The sequence below is a fragment of the Mchenga conophoros genome, linkage group LG1, assembly GCF_057382185.1.
Source record: "Mchenga conophoros isolate Kocher_MC1m ecotype Shallow Benthic linkage group LG1, M_conophoros_male_GT1.1, whole genome shotgun sequence".
Classification (NCBI taxonomy): domain Eukaryota; kingdom Metazoa; phylum Chordata; class Actinopteri; order Cichliformes; family Cichlidae; genus Mchenga; species Mchenga conophoros.
In genome coordinates this window covers 22,495,020-22,518,843 of record NC_140526.1, presented here as the reverse complement: position 1 = coordinate 22,518,843, position 23,824 = coordinate 22,495,020, and the positions used below count along the sequence as shown (strand labels likewise).

The 23,824-nt window shown below is 40.2% G+C and overlaps 1 protein-coding gene across 1 annotated transcript; it reads left to right on the top strand.

The window, feature by feature from the left end:
* Positions 1-401: 401 nt before the first annotated feature.
* ext2 (exostosin glycosyltransferase 2) lies at positions 402-21,201 on the top strand. Its single transcript, XM_085270102.1, has 15 exons — positions 402-570; positions 1,033-1,374; positions 1,463-1,686; positions 2,310-2,399; positions 4,645-4,761; positions 4,853-5,048; positions 5,196-5,335; positions 6,536-6,629; positions 11,253-11,384; positions 15,282-15,471; positions 17,354-17,520; positions 18,167-18,310; positions 18,820-18,948; positions 19,552-19,634; positions 19,986-21,201. Exons 2-15 carry the CDS (start codon positions 1,060-1,062, stop codon positions 20,122-20,124), a joined length of 2,160 nt encoding a protein of 719 aa, XP_085126228.1. The 5' UTR covers positions 402-570; positions 1,033-1,059; the 3' UTR covers positions 20,125-21,201.
* The last annotated feature ends 2,623 nt before the right edge of the window (positions 21,202-23,824 follow it).

Below are 23,824 nucleotides of genomic sequence, written 5' to 3'. Positions count from 1 at the left end.
GGCTTTTTTTATTATTATTATTATTTATCCCACTTTAATTCCGTCAGGTAAAGTGGGACTAATCTTCATATGTTTCTGGCTAAAATTATAGATAAGATTTAACATATTTTAACGCACTAGCAGCAAGAACGTTTTTCAACCAATTAAAAAAATTCTATTAAATTTTGTTGTGCAGTTTTATTTTGTTAGTTTGTTAAGCATGAAATCTGAGCACTCACTATAAGGGGCCAGTGAAAGCACATGGTAGTAAATTTTGAATTGACTTTGTTTTTTTTAAACTATCATCATTATTATTATTTTCTTAAATAATATCAGAGGTCTCAACCTTTGATATTAGTAAAATGTGTTCTTATACTTCCAATTCCGCCAGAGAGAAGCAAAGCACGTCTCTTCTGGGTACTCTGAGGAAGCAAAGAAGAAGAAGAACTTCCGCAAGTCACGGAAAGATTACCTAGGGGTGTTAGCTGCTAGCTCAAAGCTAGGTTAGCACTGTATGCATATGTGCAGTCTGTTCTCTAAATGTTGCCATGATTTAAGACCAAACTCCCCTCTCCGACTAACGACATCTCGGTAGGTAGAACATATACGTTTATTGTTAGGCATTTACTCCTTTTCTGGTCGGTTTCTAATGGCTGAAACACCTATTAATGTTAGTAAACTCGGTTAGCATGAATGTTTACAGAGCTAGTGTAGCTTACTAGTGGGTTACGTTAGCTGCTGTTAGGAAAGATAGTTTCTTAGCTAATTTCTGCAAATTTGGCGTTTGTTTAACGACCTTTTCTCTCTCACTCGCTTTTTATGTTATGGTTGCTATCATGGACATTGTGGTTTGGTGGCATCACCCTGATAGTGGTAACATTCCCGTTATCTAGCTTCGAGTCATTGGCAGCAAATGCATTGAAATCGGCATATAAACTAGTGATTTTTGCCAATCACGCGACAGAAGACTGGTTTTTAAACTGATGCCTAGTGTGCTTCGTGTTGTCTGAACACTTCCTGGAGTTGCCATTGATCCGAAACCTGTGTTTACAGCGGCTGGTTAACGAAGAGGTGTCAGACATGTATACCTCTGGGAAATACAGCTCGCGGGGCCCTGCTCTCATCCCTCGGATGAAAACCAAGCACCGCATCTACTACATCACCCTGTTTTCTGTGGTGCTGCTTGGACTAATCGCCACAGGGATGTTTCAGTTTTGGCCGCACTCCATTGAGTCCACAGCTGATTGGACCCTCGACAAGCGCAGTGTTCACGACGCACCTCTGATCAGACTTCCCGTCTCCAGTCCCATACCTGAGAGGGGTGACCTGAGCTGTCGCATGCACACCTGCTTTGATGTATACAGGTGTGGCTACAACCCTAAGAATAGAATCAAGGTAATGCTACCTGGAAACACTCCCCACACACAGACACTCAATTTTCTTACGTAGAAGTCACGAACAACTGTTGAAATTGTGCTTGCAGGTTTATATCTACCCTCTGCAGAGGTTTGTAGATGAATTGGGGGTCCCCATCAGCAGCACCGGCCTGTCTCGAGAATACAATGATCTGCTTAGTGCCATCTCTGACAGTGACTTTTACACAGACGATGTTACAAGGGCTTGCCTTTTCATTCCATCTATTGATGTACTAAATCAGAACTCCCTCCGTATAAGAGAGACAGCCCAGGCTCTGGCAATGTTACCCAGGTACTCTGTTTTTATTTTAATTCAGATCCTCAAAAAAAGTCTGAAACGCCTACTGGTAATTACTTTGAAATATTGTCTAAATTTACATTACTGCAGTTTCAGTGGTGATCAGGACACCAAAACTCCACGTGTGGAATAACAAATCAAAATTGATTAAAAAAAAATGTTTAAATTGCTGACTTTCCCCAAAATTAAGGTCTCAAAAATCCCCTTCCCTCCCAAAGTTATACTTTGTACTGCTATAAAATACTATAATAGATTTAATTTCAGCCTTATTTCATCACAATAGGTCTCTGTTGTGATGCCTCTGATTTTAAACATGTATTGGAGTTTAACTGTTTTGGTAGTTTTTAATCTGTAAAAGATTCACATATTGTCTCTTAAATATGCGCAATATTCTGTTTAACCAGTATTTTTTGATACCAAATAATACATTGATAAATTTTGAACTTCTTAAAACTACTAAATGGTAACAGCTTAAAGTCAAATAAGGCTTTTCTTTTTAAAATGAGCAGTTATTTATTCAGGTAATTAGAAAAACTTCAGTCAGTTTTCCATTGTTCAAATAATCTTCAAAGTGAGAAGTTGTTACAGCTCTGATCTTGATGATGATGTTTTGTTAGATGGGACAAAGGGATGAATCATCTGCTTTTCAACATGTTACCTGGAGGCCCTCCTGACTACAACACTGCCTTGGATGTGCCCAGAGACAGGTAAATGGAACACATCTTAACATAATTACTTTGCTGTGATTGAAGTCACTGAGAAATAAAAAAAAAAAAACATGATTTGAATTTACAGCATCGTAGTATTGTATGTTTAACTAATGCAATGGATAGGGATGGGTATTGATACGATTTTCACGATTCAGATTCCATTTTCGATTCTGTTTAACGATTCGATTTTTTATCGATTCTCTTATCGATTCTTTTTTAAAAAGGAGAACAGCGAATAGCTTAGAACTTTGTTTTATATCTTCTCTTTGAACAAGACAGAAATTTAGGAGTAACATGGCCTTACAAACCTAACAGTGAGATCTTAAGCGATCCACAGCCTACGGCTCTTCAATGGGGTGTCACAGGGTCCCCAGGAAAAAAAATTGTAAATGTAAAATAATAAAATAAATATTCTTCTGTAGCAATAACAAAGTATAACATAAATTATTCAGTAGCAATTACACAAGAATATCCTGTAATGTCCCTGCCTACAATTAAACACATTCTCTTACCAAACATCGGGGGCATCTGCTGTGGCAAATGGGTGCAAGCCTTTGACCACAAACTTAGTCACTGCTCGGTGACATTCGTCTATCCTGGCCTGAAAGGAGACGCTACCGGTGGACTGCAGCAAGAACTGCCAGCATCTGAGCCAGACTCTCTCTCTCATCATGGTCACCTAAATGCACAGTAATGGCAGGTTTTGTAATAAGGCAGATCGCGCTAACATAATATGCACTGTTAGTTGATTATTTACCTGCCGCATTAACGGGAGAGGACGTGCAAACGTTAATGCTGCTGCTGGGTTGAGATTCACGAGTCCGGAGCGGAATTAAAAACACGACATTCATTTAAGGTCATCGTGTGTTTTGTGAGCAAATGCTTTTGCATATTCGTAGTGTTTCCTCCCTTAAATGAAATATCTACTTTGCAAGTATTGCAAGTTGCCCTGTTGTCATCTGTTCTCGTAAAGTATAATCAAACTTTTGAGCGTTTGAGCCGCTTAGGCGCCGTGTTTCCTGCCAGGTAAATGACGCTCCGCAATGTGGTGACGTCATTCGGGGTGACTGGAATCGATAAGGGAATCGTTTGCAAAAATGGCAAACAATTCCAAGGAATTGAAACAGTGCGAACCGGTTCTCGATACCCATCCCTAGCAATGGAACTGATTATATTAAAGCATAGGTGTCAAACTCTGGCCCGCGGGCCAAATTTGGCCCGCAGCCTACTTACATTTGGCCCGCGAAGCCATACCAAATTACTATCAGAGCTGTAATTTGTATTATACAGCTATATATTAGCTGTATAATACAGCTAATATATATATTAGCTGTATTGTTTAGTATTAAGCTTTGCTTGTTTCATATTCAGTTTTTCAGCAAAACGTGTTTGAGTCCATAAGAAAAGATTCATTGTTATATCTGGAGGAATAAATATATTTCAATAAATATTAACGTTAGCCCGCGACTTTGTTCCAGTTTTGAATTTTGGCCCACTGTGTATTTGAGTTTGACACCCCTGCCTTAAAGGGTCTGGAAAACATGTTCTCTCTTACCTGCTTATAAGTAGATCTTTCATCTGCATCAAAATATCACTCTTAACAATTTGTGAATGACTGCAGTTTTGATAAATACTTGTTTGAACTTTGATAATTTCTGCACAAAAACTGATTAACATTGTTTTCTAGTTGAATGCATTTTTACCTCCAAGCAGGAGGCTGTTGGACAACATAAAAGCTTATTTATCATATTTCTAGACAGCTTTTAAGCTGTACCAGTACAACCTCAGCTGATGAGGATTAATTAATGGAATTAATGAACAAAGACTATGGAAGTCTCAAAGCTTTGATCTAAATATGAGCATCTCGTTTACTATTATCAGTCATTAAGGTGACTGAGTGAGAGTGATTGTTAAGGATGCAAGAGGTTGGGTTTATTACCACGTTTGAGACACTGAACACTATCTTAGCTGTAAGGAATTTCCTGTGCTCATCCACAGTGTATTTGGCATGGAGCCTCATCAGAACCAGGTGTGCATGTCAGCATGGTTTCACTTTATAGAAAAGTGAAACCACGAACTTAGTACAGAATCCATATCATTGGGAACTGTTTAAGAATATAACCACAAGCAAATCGGCATTGCTGTTAACAAAATGTAAATTTGAATGAGTGAATTTGTGTTGAGCGTGTTAAGGTTCCTCTTTTCTGGAAACATTGCTACAACCCAGATCTGTTTGTTTCAGAGCATTGCTGGCTGGAGGTGGTTTTTCTACATGGACCTACAGACAAGGTTATGATGTGAGCATTCCAGTTTATAGCCCCCTTTCTGCAGATGTTGACCTGCCTGAGAGACAACCTGGGTAAACACATGTCACACATTGACTAAATTAAAATCATTTCCTAATTTATCTTCTCTAATAACTGGTTTCCATATCTTCTGACTCCACCCAGGCCTCGGCACTACTTTATTCTTTCTTCACAAACTGCTATTCACCGAGAGTACAGAGCTGAACTGGAGCGATTGAAGGAAGAAAATGGAGAAGCCCTCCTTCTTCTGGACAAGTGTAGCAACCTCTCTCAGGGTGCTGCCTCTGCACGAAAACGATGCTACAAAGGGCAGGTGTACGACTACCCACAGATCCTGCAGGTGGGAAACATAACAATCTGCACTCAAAGAGTCATATTTTTCTCGTTAAGTGCACTCATTTAAAATCTATTTAATTTATTCATGTTCAGAATGCAGTTAAAGTTTTTTCCTTGTAATTAATAGTTTGTTCCCAACATTTCTCTGCAGGAGTCGTCATTCTGTGTGGTCTTGAGGGGGGCACGTTTGGGTCAGGCTGCCCTCAGTGATGTGCTACAGGCTGGCTGTGTTCCCGTCATTCTGGCTGACTCCTACATTCTGCCGTTCTCTGAAGTACTTGACTGGAAAAGGTCTGCCTACTAGGGCTGGGTATCGTCACTGATTTCTAGAATCGATTCAATTCCGATTCACAAGGTCCCGAATCGATTCGATCCACGATTCGATTTAATTCGATTTAATTCGATTCGATTCGATTTAAATCTGGGAAATTTTGACAGTCAGAAATATTATAATTCAGATCAGTACATTTACATATTTTTGTATCAATAAAAAGGAAGCTGACACTCGCAAGACTTTATCAAAGGTGTGAGCGTCACAGCAGATGCTTTTGTGTCAAAGTAGCTGAAGATAAAACACAGAAAAACATGAAGGTGATTTTCCTGGCCTGGGATTTTATAAAAATATTCTGCAGTACATCAAAAACGAAAGAAAACCATTAATCAACATATGAACATTACCTCTGAAGTTACAGCGGTTTTATTAGAGACACGGTTAAGCGTTTTGCATTTTGAATAATTTTAAAAAGTTTAAATTTATTCAGTATTGAACAGCAGAAATGAGGTTTTCTTTTCGGAAGAATGTAAAAGGGAAAAAAACAGCGGCTGACAGCGCTGTAAACAACAGTAGACTTGTGTAACAAGCAAGCGAATAATGACGAAAGCGAAACTGTTCTTGAAGTACAGAGAGAGGGAGAGAGAGAGAGAGAGCTGTGCATCGCGGTGGAAGCAAAACAGTAAAAGTCAGAGTGAATTCATGACGATGTTTATGTGAAGCGTTTGGATCTTCTTCTGCTGCTGGTTCGGTCAATATTGTTTGGAGAGAGATCAAACTAACAGCTTTAGAATCGGCTCATAAAGGGCGTGAACACAAAGCGCCGACCCGCCGACAGATCAGAGTCAGCGAGCTGTCGGCTTTCAGCCCCGACCGTGAGAAAGGCGACATCTCACTGATTCTGATCCGCGGGTCGCGCTGTGTGTTTAAGTCTATGTGCAGAATCCGTGTACCTGCTCTCATTTACTGTCTTAACTGTTTGGTGGTTCTTGAAATTTTGTGAGATGTCACCAGAGATTCTGGCATTTTGGGCAAAATAAATTTATATTAAAAAAATCGATTCAGGATTTTAATGAATCGATTTTACGTTATCCAAGCCAGAATCGATTTTAATCGATGAATCGATTATAAAAACCCACCCCTACTGCCTACATCTTAATACAGTGGAAAAATAAATCGTTTGAAAGCCTGTCATATTTAATGCTTTTGTTTCTGCACAGGGCATCTGTTGTTATTCCTGAGGAGAAGCTGTCAGAGATGTACACAATCCTGAAGAGTATCCCTCACCGACAGGTTGAAGAAATGCAGAGACAGGTACAAGACAGTGTTTAACATCTCTCAGCAAACTTCTGCAAAACTAAAGAACATTTGGTTGCAGTTTATATTTGGTTTGCACCATACATTTAGATGTCAATCAGATATCCACCATGTCGGATTGACATGCTAGTCGCTGGGTTTTACAGCACTTGCATGTCATGTCTGAGATGAACCTGGTCCTTAACCAGCCGGCCAACCAATCAAGCCCTTGAAAACCAAAACAAATTTTATGTCATGTGCAAAAGACAGAAATTTGGCTGGCAGTCTTCCTTTTTGTGAGTTTCCTTCTTTGCTTAGGCTAGATTTTTAAAAGGCTCTCTGAGGACTTTATGTTGATTCTAGCTTGAATGAAATGGACAGAGACGGCTCATTCGCTTTCCATTTGCTATGTGCATTGAGCCACAATAAACAAAAGTGAAAGCAGCCACGAGAGAGGTGCACCAGTTCAGCTGCTCCTCATTCACTTGTATCAACCCAAGTCCATTTACCAATTATACTGGCCAAACAGGCGTTTTAGGCCAAGGGCTCAAAGATGGGGTTGGTGTTGGATTACGCCAGATATACTCTAAAACATGGTTTGCTTGTCAGGTTGCTAGGTTTTTCTCAGGGGTGTGGTACTATGCTGTGGACATCTCACAGCTACCATGGAAGCATCTGATATTTTTTATTCACTGGTCACAGAAGTACTCTTTTGCCTTCTCTGATGGTGTACAGATGGATCAAACTGATCACCACTTGAGGTTTTTTTTTCTGATACATTTCTCTTACCAAATTCTTTTTTATCGTGATTTAGATCATTTATCAGACTGAAAGAAGTCATTTTAAGACAGAATTTTACTTTAATGTTCAGGAAAAATGCTAGATAAAGCATGTTTCTAATATCCTTCTGTTTGTATTTGTTAAGTGCACCATGGTACATTCCCATGTTAAAAAAACAACAACTAAAAACACAAACCTTATTTATCAGAATGGGAACATCATAGTTTTGAGATGTATTAGCATTCACAGCCACAGTGGCTAAGTGCCAAAATTAACAAGGATGTGAACTTTTATTATAGGTCACTGGGGCACTTTTGCTTAATGTACGATTATCCAGATTATTCCCAAATAAGAGTACTGGACATTGTTCTACATAAACCATAGAGTAAAGTTCATGCTGATTTTTTTTTAAAGCACATGTATAACAGAGCTTGAAAGGGACCTGTTGCGCTGATTTCCAGCTCCATACTTTTATTGTGAGCTCTACTGCAGTTCAAAATAAGTTCATGTACCCTAAACTGGGCTTTGTTGCAGCCCTTCAGTTAATCTGCTATCCAGACATATTAGTTCCTCTCCCTTTAGGATCACCCTGATTTTAATCCTACTTCCTTCTGATTGGTCCCTCCTCCCAAACAGGAAGAAAAGCAGATGAGTGAGATTTCTGAAGTGACAGCCAGAGATATGAAGGATGTCCTCGCTTGTTGACATCATACAAAGCTAAAAGTTAACTAAAACTTGGTCTGACAACAAGCAACCAGTTTGAAGTTAGAAAGGTTCATAGGTTAATTAAACATACACTGACCTCGATATGTGGAACTTAGGTGCTGTTTAATATAAACTTTCATTGTTGTAAAGGGAAAACTCAGTGGGTCCATTTAAACTTTTGAGATAATGTATTTTGTTAGATCTGCCAGCAGAGGGCTCAGCAACCCTTGATTTCAGAGTGTGTAAATCTTAGGTGGCGTGATTTGTAGTAATTGTCATATTGCGTGGGGTGGGGTTTCCAAACAAGAAAGGAAATCGGGAAAGAGGGAGATTTGATGAGAAAACAAATCGGACTAAGATAAGCTACTTTTGTTTATACTGTTAATACTGTTGAGCCTCTATTAGTAGCCAGCGGACTTGGTTGAAGCTGCAGAACTCATTTTCAAATTTGAGATGATGTAATTGCATCAAATTAGGTCACATTTAAAAAGGCCACATACTAAACAGCTGTGAGATGTTAACAGTGCTCAATTGAGGCCACTCCAGAGCCAGTGTTTGTGTATTTACTCCCGTTGTTTTCTTTGGGTCATACCCTCAAAATAGGACACATAGATCAAATAAATCAATTCTGTCATTAAATTAGAATACATAAGAGAGATGGAGGGAGTTACTGCCAGTGAGTTTAAGTTAAACTTACTCCTCATCTTTTCCTTAGACTGTTTCTAGTTTGCTGACCCTGCCTATTGTCCCAACTTGCAATAGTCTCACTGTATAGGTATTCCTGTAGTCTTCTTCTTACATGCAAGCATTCATTCAGAACTGAGCAGTCAGAACAATGACAGTGGCTTCACTGGCTTTTTTTGGTCATTTATTTGTTGCCCATTAAATTTAGTAGCAGGTTGTTAATTTTACCAATTGAGTTGCAAATTTAATCTCAGCTGAGGTGCTCCAACAGATTCCTGTTTTCTTTCCTAAACACAAACCCAGGAGTTATATAAACTTCGCAGTTTAAGGTTAAATAAAACATGAAAACACAGGTTAAACAAAGGAAAATGGGAATCACCGCATTGTGTGCTTCTTTGTTACACTACAAAATGTTTTGGAGCCACACAAACCTGCTGATAAAACTGGAATGGAAAGGTTTTCCCGGTAAGCGTGATTTGAACAGACTTCAGGTTTCACTGCTGTTTTTGATTATATCAAAAATTGATTATATCAAAAACAGTAATGACTGCCTATGTCTGTACACAACTCAGTGACTGCCAATTCTGGTTTACAGGTTAATTCATGTGTCAGGCACTTGAGAGCTACAGCTGATTTAAACAAAGCCATGCAGAATACCGTCAGCTTAACTGTTATTGTGCACTGCTTTGACATTTTAATGATTATAAACAACAAAAAAGCAGGAGCTGCTGGGGAGTATTTTAAACCAGCCATTACATCAGATTACTGTTACATCATACATGAATTATTTTTCACCATTTGCAGCGGCCTCATAGTTAAAATTTACATTACACCAGTATTTTTAAAAAAAAATGATTGGAGAAGTAATTTTTGTTCAGCTTATGGATTATTTGGTTGGACGTATTTGTACTGCTGTACTTTTTGTTTTAAGCAGTAGAACCAACAGGGACCAAGTATAGACTATAGACTTGCTGCACGGTTACTGCTCCAGTTGGAAGACGTAGAAAGGGTTTCTCTTCTCTCTTGCAATGATGTCTGTTCTTCCCTGCTCATAAAAATTCCTCCAGGCGCTGGGAGAGGGTGGAGGGGAGGGGAATGGGCCCTCAGGCCAGCACAGTTTGCTTTTTGCCTCCTCCCGGTCGGAAAAGAAACTTTCATCACTGGCTGATTTATGGACCGTTGGGATTCCCCCTTGAGATTAGAAAGTCTTTTTGGATTCTCCTCAGCTCCTCTGTAAAAATATAGTCTCTTTTTGTTGTTCTACATCTCCAATCTTTCATCTCATGACATCGACATTGGCGATTTAGGGAAATGTCTCATGGTTATGTGTTAACAAGCTCTTTGTTTAACATAGAGCATCCACAAAATGCAGTAATGCTCATGGACGCATCCATTAGGAGGGCAGACTCTAAGATATTTACATCCTTCACCCCAAAACTATCAGTAATTCAGATTGGGTGGAGTCATATAAGTGTAACATGGCACTGTCCCTTGAAGTTTCATAACAGTCAGATCTTGAAGCAATTTTCATGATTATAGAAATTTAACACATAGATGACTTCCATGCTTCCAATATTGACAAAAACACAAAAACTATGTGAAGTCAATGGTGAATGAGAGCACTTGGAGATTCCAGAGTCCGTTGCTGTAGCATTAAGATATGGGTTAAGAGTTCACTTATCATAAAGTCAAAGCAGAGATGTGTTGAAGGAAAACAGACGCAGTCAAAAGAGATTTCATTGGGCTTCAAAAGAAGAGTCGTTGAAGGACAAAGACGTTGGAGAGGGCTGCAAAATTGTCTTCAAAGATGTGGGCCAGGGAATATCTGGATTTTATAGTTATGACAACACTCTGGTGTTATTTTTTTATAACTGCTCCACTCTGTAGGTTAATATGAGAATAAAAAAATTTTTTTGGAGGACATAATATCATTTCATGTGGCCAGTGAAATAACATATTTATCTTAAAGTTAGTAGTTCTAGATTTACAGTTCTGCTGTGAAAATATATATTTTTTTTTATATGCACTGATTTATCTTATATCTATTTGCAGCATTTTTTTAAATAATATTTACGTAAGATATGTTGCTAAAGTTAAATGCACTGGTTCTTGGATAGTGCTTTTCTGTTCTAGTTGAGCATTCAGAATGCTTTCTCATTCACCTCCTCATAAAAGCACGTCTTTATTACATCTGAGTGCGTTCTATCAAACATTAATTTTCCAATGAAAGCATCGGCGAACATCTTGGGTTTAGTATCTTGTCCAAGGATACTTTGGAATGTAGACTGGATCATCCAGGGATCAAGCCATTGACCTTCTGTTTAGTAGATGACCTGCTCTACCTCCTGAGCTACATGAGACGAAAGAATATACGTAACACTGAATGTGAATGCACTGACCCTAGGCATGTCGTGTTTTTACTCTGGCTTGCCTGTTTCCAGTTTTAAGTAGTTTTGTGTCATTTGTCTACAGGCACGCTGGTTCTGGGAGGCCTACTTCAGCTCCATGAAGGCTATTGGCTTGACAACTCTCCAGATCATCAACGATCGCATCTACCCATATGCTGCGCGTACTTATGAGCAGTGGAACAATCCACCTGTGGTGGTATGTAACTGTCTACACTTGACATTGACATGCATATTGCAAATGTTTGTAACTTTTAGTCACCAAACAGGATATTTAATGTTCTATTATTATCTTTTAGTTTTGTGCTGTTGCTTTTTTTTTTTTTTTCCATTTCTTTTGCAGCAAACATCTGTATAACCTATAAAGTCCTTGGCTATTATGTGCTGAGCTGCTCAGTTGTATTCCTAGAAGTTTTTTTTTTTTTTTTTTGTTGAAGACATCTGAGTGACACTCGTCCAAAATAGAGCTTTGGCTGTACACACGCTCACAGTACCACATAAGCTTTCCCACTCTCCTGTGCCTTATAAATCAAAGCCTCTTTAGTAGAGTGACAGTAGATGCCTTCCCTCTTTCTGAAATACCACAGATGCAGCGCTTCACAGTTTGGTATACACCCAGATAGCTTTGAGGGAGCCAGTTTGTGTCAGCAGTTCTGCGCTCAGAGGATGCCTCCATTGTGGTGAAAACTAAGTTCCCGTACGCCTGAGTCATTGTGTTTGTAGCGAGAACGCTGGATGTGAAAGAATGGTCTCTGTGTGTGTGCATGTGTGTGCTTAGCATCCCTGTGGTTATAAGAGTTTGTGGCTGCCGACATCTTGGCTGGGGCGACCATCTCTCAGGAGTTGTTAATCAGCTCGGTCTGATCTAGAGTCTCCTCCATCCTCCGCCTGTGGTGTAGAGGCGTGTGCATGTCAGCTTGTGTGTAGATGCATAATAATGGCCTTGGATCTGTCAGATGTCTACAAGTACCACATTTTAAGTAGATCCACTAAAATGCCAAGATTAGAGGTGGCACTTGCAATCAGGATGCGTGGATGTAAACAGTCAACACTTTGAGGGGGTTTTTTGGTGGGGGGGACTCCCTTTCCAGTTCTGCTTAAGTCCGTATAGTATTTCAGGATGAACTGGTTATCCAGCTGTTCACTCTCAACCACGACTTCACTCTAAACCAGCTCGCTTCACAAAACAGCTTCACTTGACATTTGCCTCTTGTGTCAAAATGTTTCGTATTAACATCTAAGCCACCAGTCCATCCCATCAGAATTACTCTGGTCTCAAAGTTTGTCCCAACCCAGAGGGTGTTGACGGTGTCACAGGACAGGTCTTTAGATTAACCTGCCTGAAATGGGAGATAAAGTGTTGTCTGTATGAATTCTGTGAATGGATGGTGAGGAGAACTTGCACACAGCACTAAATACATCAGGCAGACATTTTCCCCCTCTCCTCCCCTAGTCTTTTGGTGGTAATTGAAAGCACATTGCCCAGGACTGCTGGTGCCTTTGGAGAGGGGGTTTCAGAATAAGGGACAAGCTGCTTTTTGTTTGGGATTTGTAGGAAGGGGGCATACTTGTAAGGTTTTTACATTACAAGAACTGAGGCATCTCAGACTTTATAATTTGCCACAGTTTAGGTTTTTGTGGTGATTGGGACCTGGGCATAGGAAAGTCTTTTTCTTGTTTTTTCTTAAAGTTAGAGTACAATCTTTGAGTATTTGGGCATTACTTCTTTAAAAAAAAGTTAAATATGAAAGAAAAGAACTGCTATGAGGTCAAAGTGCTGACTTTGAACGACATACTGAAGGCTGTGTGTGAAATGTCATTGAATAGTATTTTATATGCTAAAGTAAGGTTTTGTTTTTTTATAAGTTAACTGAGTAGTACATGAAGTGCATGCTATTCTTGGGAGAAAGTTTAAGTATCTGGTCACCGGTCAATACACCATCTTAAATATCCCACAGTAGAGCAGGGCGATATGACCAAAAATATTTATCATGATATACATTTGAAAATTTGCAATAACGATATAACTGGTGATATAATTGACACTAGACAAAATACTTTACATGCTCTACCAAAAATACTGCTTTGTTGTGTATCTGATGGATGAAAGCTAAACCAGTTCCACACCACTGAAGTTGCAGCATTTTTACAAACCAGTTCTGATTCATCAGTTTCATTCAACGATCCGCTTTCACCCTTCTCATTCTCCATCACGGCCATGTGCGTATGTAAACAAAGGCACTGCGCATGCACGTTTTACCCAAATTCTATCGCGATATTTCCTTTTCTTATTGTTGCCCAACATTATACCGGTATTACCGTGAATGGTATGATATGACCCAGCCCTAACCCACAGTGTAATGCAGTACATGGCAACACAGCTCGATGACAATGAGGACACTAAGATCTAATACTAACAATGCTTTAGTTAAAAACTGACATGAATGCACGAAGTAGTGCCTCAGAAGGATTCCTAGGACTTTTTAAATGGTTGAACCAGTGTGTAAATAATCAACAAGTCCATCACATGTGTATAAAGAGAAGTTAAATATTTAAAAATACAGTTTTGGGCCCATCAGAAAATGATTAAATTCCTTGGATGAGGAAAAAAATGCTACAAGTAACTCAAGTAATGACATGCTAACAGAAGTTGTGTAGCAGTTCTCAGATGTCCTGATGTCTAAGATTAGAGAATAACCACCTAAGCAGTTCAAACAACCAAATAAAATTCTTCTTCTTAGTTTAAATGTTTAGTATAAAAGCAAAATGACTCCTACCACTATTTGATGGTTGATATTCGAGCTGTGGCTTTCTTTTATCGAATCTTTTCTGTTTGACAAATGACTAAACTGCTCTCAGTGTCTTTTAGTCTGTTTTCATGCAACTGTGCTGCCTATATGTGTTAGTTTAATTGTTTCCCCCTCTTTTTATTTGACAATGTGACAACGACCACAGTGAAGTTTCCACTTGCCAGTAAAGTGCTTTTTTTTTCTTTCTTTTTTCTAATTGTGATGGAGTGAGTGATGTTGTGTAAAAGGCAGTGGCCGTGTCTCTGTTGACAGACTTGTGTTGATGCTGTGGAAGCAGCCACATAATCACACTGTGGCCACCTGGGACCAGAGAAGAAACAGGGTTTATATGTACTTCAAACAGACCACAGATTTACTGTGTTAGATGCGCTCTCTTTGCTGTGCTCAAACACAGTGGAACTTTTTTTGGAGCTTTTGATGAAGTTTATCAAGGGTGCCCTGAAGGTCTTATATTCTTATATTTGGCAGTAGCGCACGCTTGTTAAGTGGAAGATATGGTTTGGTTTTATTTCCCCTATAAAAACACCCTTTAGAAACAACTTGTTTTTTGAGACTGGTTTCAGTAAGTTCAAAAGGAGCATAGATTTAAATGATAATCCCACTCCATGTATTGTATTTGTACTTTTAGAAATAGTTTTAAGCAGTTTACTGAGGACTGCATTCTGTTCTTATTTACTTTGTGCACACCATCACAATTTCTTTTGGAGGTGAGTTTGTTTTTTTTAATCTAACTAACGGATTTACATCCAGGATTACGTTCCACACTGACTTTAGATGGCCGCTACTCGCAACTGGGAAATTCTTTTCATTTTTATGACTGTTCCATCCCATCCCGTCCTCCCTGTCCAGCCCACTTTCTCCTACATTTTCCTACCTTAGTCTCACTTGTCACAATAGCATCACAAGATTAGTAGGCACGAGAGGTTGGACACCTGTCTCAATTTCCAACTCCTTTCTTGTCCTTCTGTGCTACTGCTTCTGTAGGGTTTACTTGGCACTGTCACTGGAAGCTTTTGGCTTTAAATACTCAGCCTCTGCTAGGCCCTTTGACACACTGTTGGACGATTCTTGCTCCATTATAAAAAGTGACCTCACTCACCACTAAAGCCCTGTTATTGGGCATTCAATCATGGAAACCATGACAGACTGGTTTGACACAGAATTCATGAGACTAGCGCTACAGTGGCTTTGCTTGGAAAGGACAAAAAGAGTGAATGATAAAGAATTGAAAAAGATGCTCCAGGCATTAAAAGCTTATGTCTTTCTTTGTCGCCTTTCTTGTACAGAAGTGGTCCAGTGTAAACAGCCCCCTGTTCTTACCACTCATCCCACCGAGGGCTCCTGGATTCACAGCAGTGGTGCTAACCTACGATCGTGTTGAGAGTCTTTTCCGGGTCATCACGGAAATCTCCAAGGTGCCTAGCTTAGCTAAACTGCTGGTGGTGTGGAATAACCAGAACAAGAGTCCTCCTGAGGGTGAGTGGAAAACATTCAAGGTCATGAAACTTTTCAGAAGCCTATACCCACTTTGAAGTTTACTGGGTCAAACCAAACTAGCTAGGTAATGGAAGCAATCTTGTAGAAGAGACTGTGATTGGTATTCTTGTTAAATTTTGTGTTCAATTGAGAGGGGTTTCTGATATTTACTTCTGCCCTAAATTACCAGTCACAACCACAACAGCCCTCAACTGCACTTCTATTGTGATACCATATTCTTGCTTCCTGCTTTTCAACCAGTTTCACCCAGCGACAGCCAGCAGTCACTCACCAACTGGTCAGGACCAGTCTGCAATCACAGGATATTATTGATTGGTCTCTTGGCCTGTGTGCCTGAGCAATAAATGTCTTCTGTACAACAGATAAATGATAATGGAGAGAGCAGCCAAAACTCATCTCCCCACAAACGGTTTCATGCTCTCTGGTTGCACAGAGGGTTTTTAAATAAATAAATAAAAAAAGTAGAGCGGACTGGCAAAACACTGCCCCTAAAAAGAGAAGTGTATTAATGATATGCAGATCACCTAGCTACTAATTTACTGATTGCTCAGCGCTCCAGTCACAGTCACATGTAGAGTAAATAAATGTGTTGGTGCTAATAAAAAAAGAACCTGTTATTAGGATTTGGTTGGTACCAACTAACTCTGTTTAACTTTTTCTGCTTTTCTCTCAGGCTATTTATCATCATTAGTTCTTTACAGATTTTTGATAGTGAGGTCTTATTAGTGGTTATTTATGGCACGGTGCCCTATAATTATTTACCCTTATTAGGCAGTTAAGTATAAAATGGTTAGGTCCTTATCCCACCGACACCTTAATTCAGATGAAGGTGTTTTATTCCGAGAATTAAGTCTGTCTTTCTGCTGTAAGAGTTGGCTAATGTACTCAAGTAGTGAATGGCTTTGAAGTGCTGTTAGTTGCCTTTTCATTAGAGGCATCAGCGGCGCCTGGTTTGATGGAGCCTTTGTGTCCTATTAGACTTAACAAGGGGCCATTGATGGGTCAGACTTATGGGGCACAACCCACTATGAAGGCAAATTTCTTCACACCTAGCCTAGATTTGATGTGTTAATGGCTTACTGTTTTTGCTCCACCCTTTTTTTTTTTTTTAATTTTGGGGTTTTTTTTATACACAATCCAGCATTACATCTATTTTTAGCAGTAATTTGTTTTATAGCAAATAATCTTGACTTTTATTGTCTTGTTTATAAGCCTGGAGGAAAAAAACAGAAAAAAAACTGATGACAGATCCAAAGAGAGTGTGAAAAAAGAAACTCAGGGCATTAAACTCAGCTTATTTTTGACAATAGCTTTTGACAGGAGACCTCAGACTTGGTTAGGAGGACCTGGAGCTCCTCTCATGGGCTTCCAGGCCTCAGTTACTCCATTAATGGGGGAACACATTCTGTGTGATCTGTCTGTGCCATAGTCCGTGCCATGGACACTGCCCAAGATCTTTGAAATGCTCCCCTGTTGGTCTGCCTCCTGAAGAATCGTAGTGTGGTTAGATTTGCATGTGCTTGAGGTTAGTATAGCGATATGAGTCAGTGAGGGAAGTTAAGCTCCCACAGCGCTATTTTTCCACTGCCAGCAAAGATTTCAAAACCTCTTTCAGGGGTAAATGATATCTTCACACACTGATTTTTTTTCTAATCATTTTCAACCCCTAAATGTCTTCCACATACATCTCATTTTTATTTGCAGTCATTTAATTTGATTATTCAGTGACACCAAATATAGCCAACTCATTATCACATAACGTGAACTCAGCAATGTTTGTCTTTAAAAGTACAATTTTGGAATTTTTCTTTCTGTTTAAAAAAAATAAAATAAAAATGTTTTGTTTTTTCACCATTGATAGAAACTCTTTGGCCGAAGATCAGCGTCCCACTCAAAGTCGTGCGAACCAAAGAGAACAAACTGAGCAACCGTTTCTTCCCCTATGACGAGATCGAGACCGAAGCTGTGCTAGCGATCGATGATGACATCATCATGCTAACATCTGATGAACTGCAGTTTGGCTACGAGGTGAGGAAAAACAAAAGAAGAATTTAACCTTGGCCATACTTTCCAGTCATCTCCCTGATGGCAGGTATTGCAGGGAACCACTTCAAGTTGATCCCAGAGTTTAAAGTCATTGAGTGAGATTACAGTGTTTATTCTCTAGTGGTTGGGGATTTGACGGCCTGTTTAATGTGTTTGATGTGTGAAGAACAATAACAGGTCTGGAGCTGATGCTTTCCATACTCACATACCTGTCCAGCTCTTTTTAGCCATGCACACTCACCTGAATCCATTTAAAAACCATTTAATAAAATTATGCTCAGTTAAAGGGTAATTACGCTGAATTACAGGCCGTATAGAGGAGGAGTTTCACTGTTGGTGACTCTGCTTATAGAGGGAGGTCAGATTGACTGCTGGTGTTGAGCCAGCAGCCTGTTGAAATATTCAGCTTGTCATGAATCAGTTTCTTTCTGAAAGCGTTCTCTTTGTTTTCCAAGTTTTTGACTTTGAGTAATTGTTTTTGGAAAAGCATCAGACACGGATGTAAGATTAAAACTTCAATTTGAAATTTGTTCTGAATATTTCATTTTTTAATGCAAGTCCTTAATTCTTATCTCTGTTCGCGTTAGCTGAGTGTTAGACGATCTGTCTTCTCTTCTGCTCTTTCCAGGTTTGGAGGGAGTTTCCAGACAGGCTGGTGGGCTACCCCGGGCGGCTGCACCTCTGGGACCATGAAATGGGAAAGTGGAAGTATGAGTCGGAGTGGACCAATGAGGTCTCCATGGTTCTAACTGGAGCTGCCTTCTACCACAAGGTGATCTGAGACAGGTTGCTTGAAAACAAGTTGAGCTTTAATTTGCCGTTTTTATACATGTCGCGTTTGTTTTCGTTGGAAAAATGAGCCCATGTTTCAGCATGTTTAAGACTTCACAAGAAGTATGTAACAGTTCAGCAAAAGTTGGGGTAATTTCTGTGGGAAGATGATAAAGCATAGACTTTGGGTCGCAAGTCAATTTTGGAATTTGTGCCCTCGTGGTCCCAGCATTGCTATGTTTTTGTATTGCTGCAACTATTTTCTACACTAGCAATTTGTCAGTGAAAATGTGTGAAGCTCATCTTGGATTAGACCACAGCATCAGTAGTGCATTGATGTAAACGAAGTATTGAAGGTACTGATGGTACTTTTGCTTCACAGTAATGCAAAAAGCTAGTCTTTGAAAGGCATTTGTGCATTGAGTTTAAAGGAAATTAGAAAAACAATAGTTCTCCTTACATGATGCTGGTTCACTATGTTAAACTGTCCGCTCTTTTCTTTCTTTTCAGTACTTCAACTATTTGTACACATACAAGATGCCGGGAGACATCAAGAACTGGGTGGATGCTCACATGAACTGTGAAGATATTGCCATGAATTTCCTGGTGGCCAACATCACTGGCAAAGCCCCCATAAAGGTATGTTCATGGCTCTGTCTGGTCTGGGTGTTAAAAGTTTGCGTGGGGAGTCTGTAGCCTGACACAGCAGACCAGCATCTCTGGGTCTGATCAGCTCTCACCCTTCAACATCACAGCCTCTCCCCCTCCCCATCACCCCAACTCTGTCCAGGTGCAGGGGCCCTGAGCTAAAGCCCGACCTTAACCTCCCTTATCTGGGAGTCACTCACTGACACTCCCCCTCCCAGTGTGTTTTTCTAAGCTCACTAGGGCTTATGCACACTCTGCACACTTTCTTACACCTGCACCTCTGGTCCTACCTCCCATAACATCTCCAACAGGTTCCTTAACTTACCCTCTTTGACCAAGAATATCTGTCTTCCCCTTCCTTCTACACACGTACATTCAAATGTTCACATGTTCATGACAAAAGTCAAGGGAAGGAAATGTCCTGCCGATAAGAATTAAAAAGTAATTCTTCACACTGTCTGCAACAAAAGTTCTCTTTGGATGTCAAAGACTTGCTTCATTTGACCAAACTGCTCCTGTTTAGGATGCTGAGCCTTAACAAACCCTGAAGTGAGCAAATATCACTGGTGTGACTGTAACTGTGCTTCTGTTTAGGTGACTCCAAGGAAGAAGTTCAAGTGCCCTGAATGTACTGCCATAGATGGACTGTCGCTGGATCAGACACACATGGTGGAGAGGTATTTGTTTTCCAAATGATCAACAAAAGAGCAGCTGAAATTCCCTCAGATCATTTTAGTTTGGTGCAATTTCAGAACATCAGTAGTAGAGTGTGTTTATTGCACTGTTTGTTTTCTAACAGTCTAAAAAAAACCAAGAAAATAATTTTGTACAAAGACTAAAAATAAGTGAAAAAGTAGCCAATGTCCAAAAACAAACATTATAAAAACCTTCATGTAGCAATTGCATAAAATGTCAAAATAATGTAAGTGACCTTAATGTACCCAATCTCAGTATTGAGTCTATTAAGGGTCAGATGCTATATGAATGGTTTTATCATGCTTGTTGATAAAATGTCTCCCGCTCTGTAGATCTGAGTGCATCAACAAGTTTGCCTCAGTTTTCGGGACGATGCCTCTGAAAGTGGTGGAACATCGCGCAGACCCGGTGCTCTATAAAGATGACTTCCCAGAGAAGCTGAAGAGCTTCCCCAACATCGGCAGCCTCTGACCAGCCAGCAGAGGATGTTTGGACCCCATCACAGCCTCAGCACTCAAACACGCATAACCAACACTGTTTTCTGACTGAAGCGGGATGTGCTCATGTCCCCTCTCAGTTCAAGTGATTTTTGTTTTTACCTTGAATTTAATGACATCAGGTTTATATTTTAAATCAGAGTTAAACCAAAATCTGAGGTGGCTGTGAAGTAGTCTGACGTTTGACGGACAAGGCCGACTGACTCCAGGTTTTTGGTCCCTCACTGTTACCGTTTTGGAGCTGGTTGCTTTGGGCTCCAGCTACTCTCGATTCAGTGTATACAGTGTATATATTTGTATTTTGCAGCAGTGCTGTATAATTTATGATTCTCCAACACAAACTTTCTCTTCTATGTTTTTCCTTCTTTCCAAAAAGCTGACATCGGACATTATTCTTAAAACTGTACAACACAGAAAGAGTAATAAATGTTAAAGTTAACACGATAAATATCAAAACGATTCAAGGACACATCCGTGTACACTTTATTCATGATGTACAGTGCTTTATGCAGTCAGAGCGGACCTTGGGAAAAAGCTGGCACCGTAAATCTAAGATTTAGAGTGAGTAGGCGATTTGGAAAAAGGCATGTCGAGCTACTGGAGCATTTCACTGCAACTGTAATTTTATACCGCCTGAGCGAGCCTTTCTTTGTATTTATGCGTAGAAATGTAAGAAAACTGTGATGCTTATTAAAGCATCTACTAAGTCAGTTCATGAATTGTCTATGAACACTACATTAGAATAGAAGACTGGTTGACAAATCCACATTTTTCAAAACAGACATAAACGGTTTGTTTGTTTTTCCTGTTTTGTTTTTTTTAATCTAACCTATTGTGTATGTTTCACTTTTTGACCTTTTTTGTCACTAATTTCTCCAGTTGCATCATTAAGGCAGCAAATCTGAGAGCAGTGCGGTCTTTTAAGATGGTTTTGTTTGTTTGTTTTAAATTTCCCTTTCCCGTTGTTTTCATATTTTTTCGACTGGGGTTTATGCATTTAACTGTATATATGTGACTTTGTAATACAAATAAAACCCTGCACAACCATGTACCACAGTTTTGTTTTGTTTTTTATTTTCCTCGATGTTCAAGAGAGGTGGGAAAGAAGATGAGGAAAGACACTTTCCTCTTTAACGTCTGCCTCGCGCTGTAATCTGTGACTGTCCAGATCAGCCCCTCCGTGACACGGCCGATCCACTGTTCCCTCCAGGCTGTCACCTGTTGTTAATATAGCTGCCTAATCCACCCTGTTCAATGTCAGCGGTTCAAAAGGGTGCAGTTCGTATTTTTGTCAGCTTCAATTAGTGTGATAGTCTTGTGGGTTGCGCGATCTCATTTCAGCACTCTTGTCCCTTCAAAGGACCTGAAACGCACGGGGATTTCACAATGTGACTACAGGGATGACACAATATTTTGGCACGGTGGTGCGAAGTAATAAGACGGAGCAAATTTTATGGGTTTTCTCAACAGCCTCAGACACTTCTCTGGCCAACCAGCGCCTTTAGCTGACATCTTGAAAGACTTCTCTTGAGACTCGGAGTGACTTGAGCGATCTTCGAGTGCTAATAGGAGGATGTACCGCGGCTGCAGTCGTTTGAGTTTTCTGGAAGTCTCGGTCTGCTGAGAAGCTGCAGGGAGCAGTTACTGTTTTGCTGCTTCCACCTTATTAAGGCTGTTACGCATTTCAGAACACAGCGACTCTAAATCAAAGTACAATAACTTATGGTATTTTAATCACACAAGCATGAGTAAATTCATACTCTCATTTCCAAAGACAGCTTAAAGCCACACAAACTTGGTAGGAGGGGGAAATTAAAGAATAACATGATGAGAAAACAATGTCCACAAACACTAGGAATACAAACAGATCATCACCAAGTTTAAGAGAAGTTTTACACTCAAATATTTATAAATTGTCCCACAAAATAAAACGGCATCAAATTAGTAAAATGTTTACGAGTCTTATGACACTTCAAGCTGCACGCACAACACTGTACATGCACACAACAGCACGCATTTATCATATATTTACTCCTATACTGATTACCTGACTTCAGTAGTATTAGAAAAATGAGAAAGGGGGACGTTATCACTCAAGGCTGGAGTTGTGCAGCATACAAGAGAGATTTTTTTTTTAAATATGAAGCTGAATCTTGCATTAACAGGCTTTGTGTAAGTGTAGGAAATTACTTAAAGTGGTAAAAACTGTCCATCTTTGGTTTCCATATGTTAAAGACCTCACTGGAGATTCTCATGAATGCACAGAAAACGGTAAACCTGAGCGTCTCATTGCCAGTATGTCTGCATCCAGCTAGACCAACTAGAAGACAGACAGTCCTGTCCATCCTGACACACAATACTGCAGTCCATAGCCTCCACATGGCTCAGTGTTAATTAAAAAGCCTTCCTCAGTTGCCTGTGTGGCTGTGCCTCAGACCCTGCGATGAGGGGCTGCGGCTTGGGGCTGGTGGACATAGTGGGAGTGAGCGAAGGGAGAGGCGCAGTGCAATGTGTGTGATTGGGGAGGGGGGAGTAGATCTTTGAAAGCAGAGCCATGACAGCTGAGGGGGAAGCATGTGTGAGGCATGTTTGTTTTGCATTTACCCCCTGAGCGCAGCTGTGTGCACTGTCCTTTTCCCAGAACACCGGAACACAGCAGACGCCCTCACAGCTCGCCCTCCGTCCAACCCCTAGGCTAGAGCACAGGGGGCCCCATGTTCAGATTCGCAAGGATACCCTCTCACTTCTGGGATATGTCCTCTGTGCATGCACATGCCTCGCATTTGCACAGAGGAGTGAAACTGGAGGTGATTTGGACAACTTGAGGGCGATCTGCTCTGCTGACAGGTTTTAGCCCGCACCTCACCTCTCTTACCTACCTACCCAGGAGGAGAGGGAATGTGGTTTAGTTTAGGGAATTAGCAATGGTTGCTCTGCCTCGAGGTGGTACCACAAGGTATCGGGTTTGCTTTCTGAGACCATGAAACCCTTTGTTATGCTTCAGGCCTAAATCAAGCTTTGCAAACAAAGGAAGCCATGTATTACCTCATCTTGCTGCACTTGAAAAGCTCATTGGCTATTTCTGTCACTGCAAGATGCTGTTACCAGGGAAAAATGGAAGTTTGCTTTTTAAATATGCTTAAAAATTTGAATGATATCCCAGGCAAGGTATGAGGTATCTGGCTGGGTCAACCTCTATCTTACACTTCTTTTCGTGGGGGCAAAGGACACAGACACAGGGAATAGTGCTTAAGTCCTGATAGAAGTAAACTAGACGAAAGCAGAGGGAAGACATGGACCTGTCATGTTGGTATCTGACGGGGGAAAAAACGTTTATAAATATGGTCAAAAACGGATGAAGCTAGGACCAAAGTTTTGTAGCTTTAATCCTCGTCTCCATGTCACAACTTTGTGATGGACACAATTATCCTGCCTTGTTCTGCTGTAGAGAACTTTCAGCCAGTTTTAACCTCATTCCCATCAGTCACCTCGCTGTAGATGGCAGACTGATCATCGAAGCACCTGTGGATTTTGTGCCATTTAGTTTGTTTTATGCTACAGCGTCAAATAATTAAGGTGAACTGGATCCGAGAGAGAGACCCGAGCTTACTCAGTACTACAGAACCCAGCTGATGTACACACTTTAGTGGGGCATCAACCCAAACATATTTGGA

What these genes read in the sequence shown, in the direction of transcription:
- ext2 (XM_085270102.1), top strand. Translation starts at nt 1,060, where the DNA reads ATGTATACCTCTGGGAAATACAGCTCGCGGGGCCCTGCTCTCATCCCT. An exon ending in GGAACAATCCACCTGTGGTG is followed by an intron (nt 11,385 to 15,281) that starts GTATGTAACTGT and finishes TTTCTTGTACAG; the next exon opens with AAGTGGTCCAGTGTAAACAG. An exon ending in CAGACACACATGGTGGAGAG is followed by an intron (nt 19,635 to 19,985) that starts GTATTTGTTTTC and finishes CCCGCTCTGTAG; the next exon opens with ATCTGAGTGCATCAACAAGT.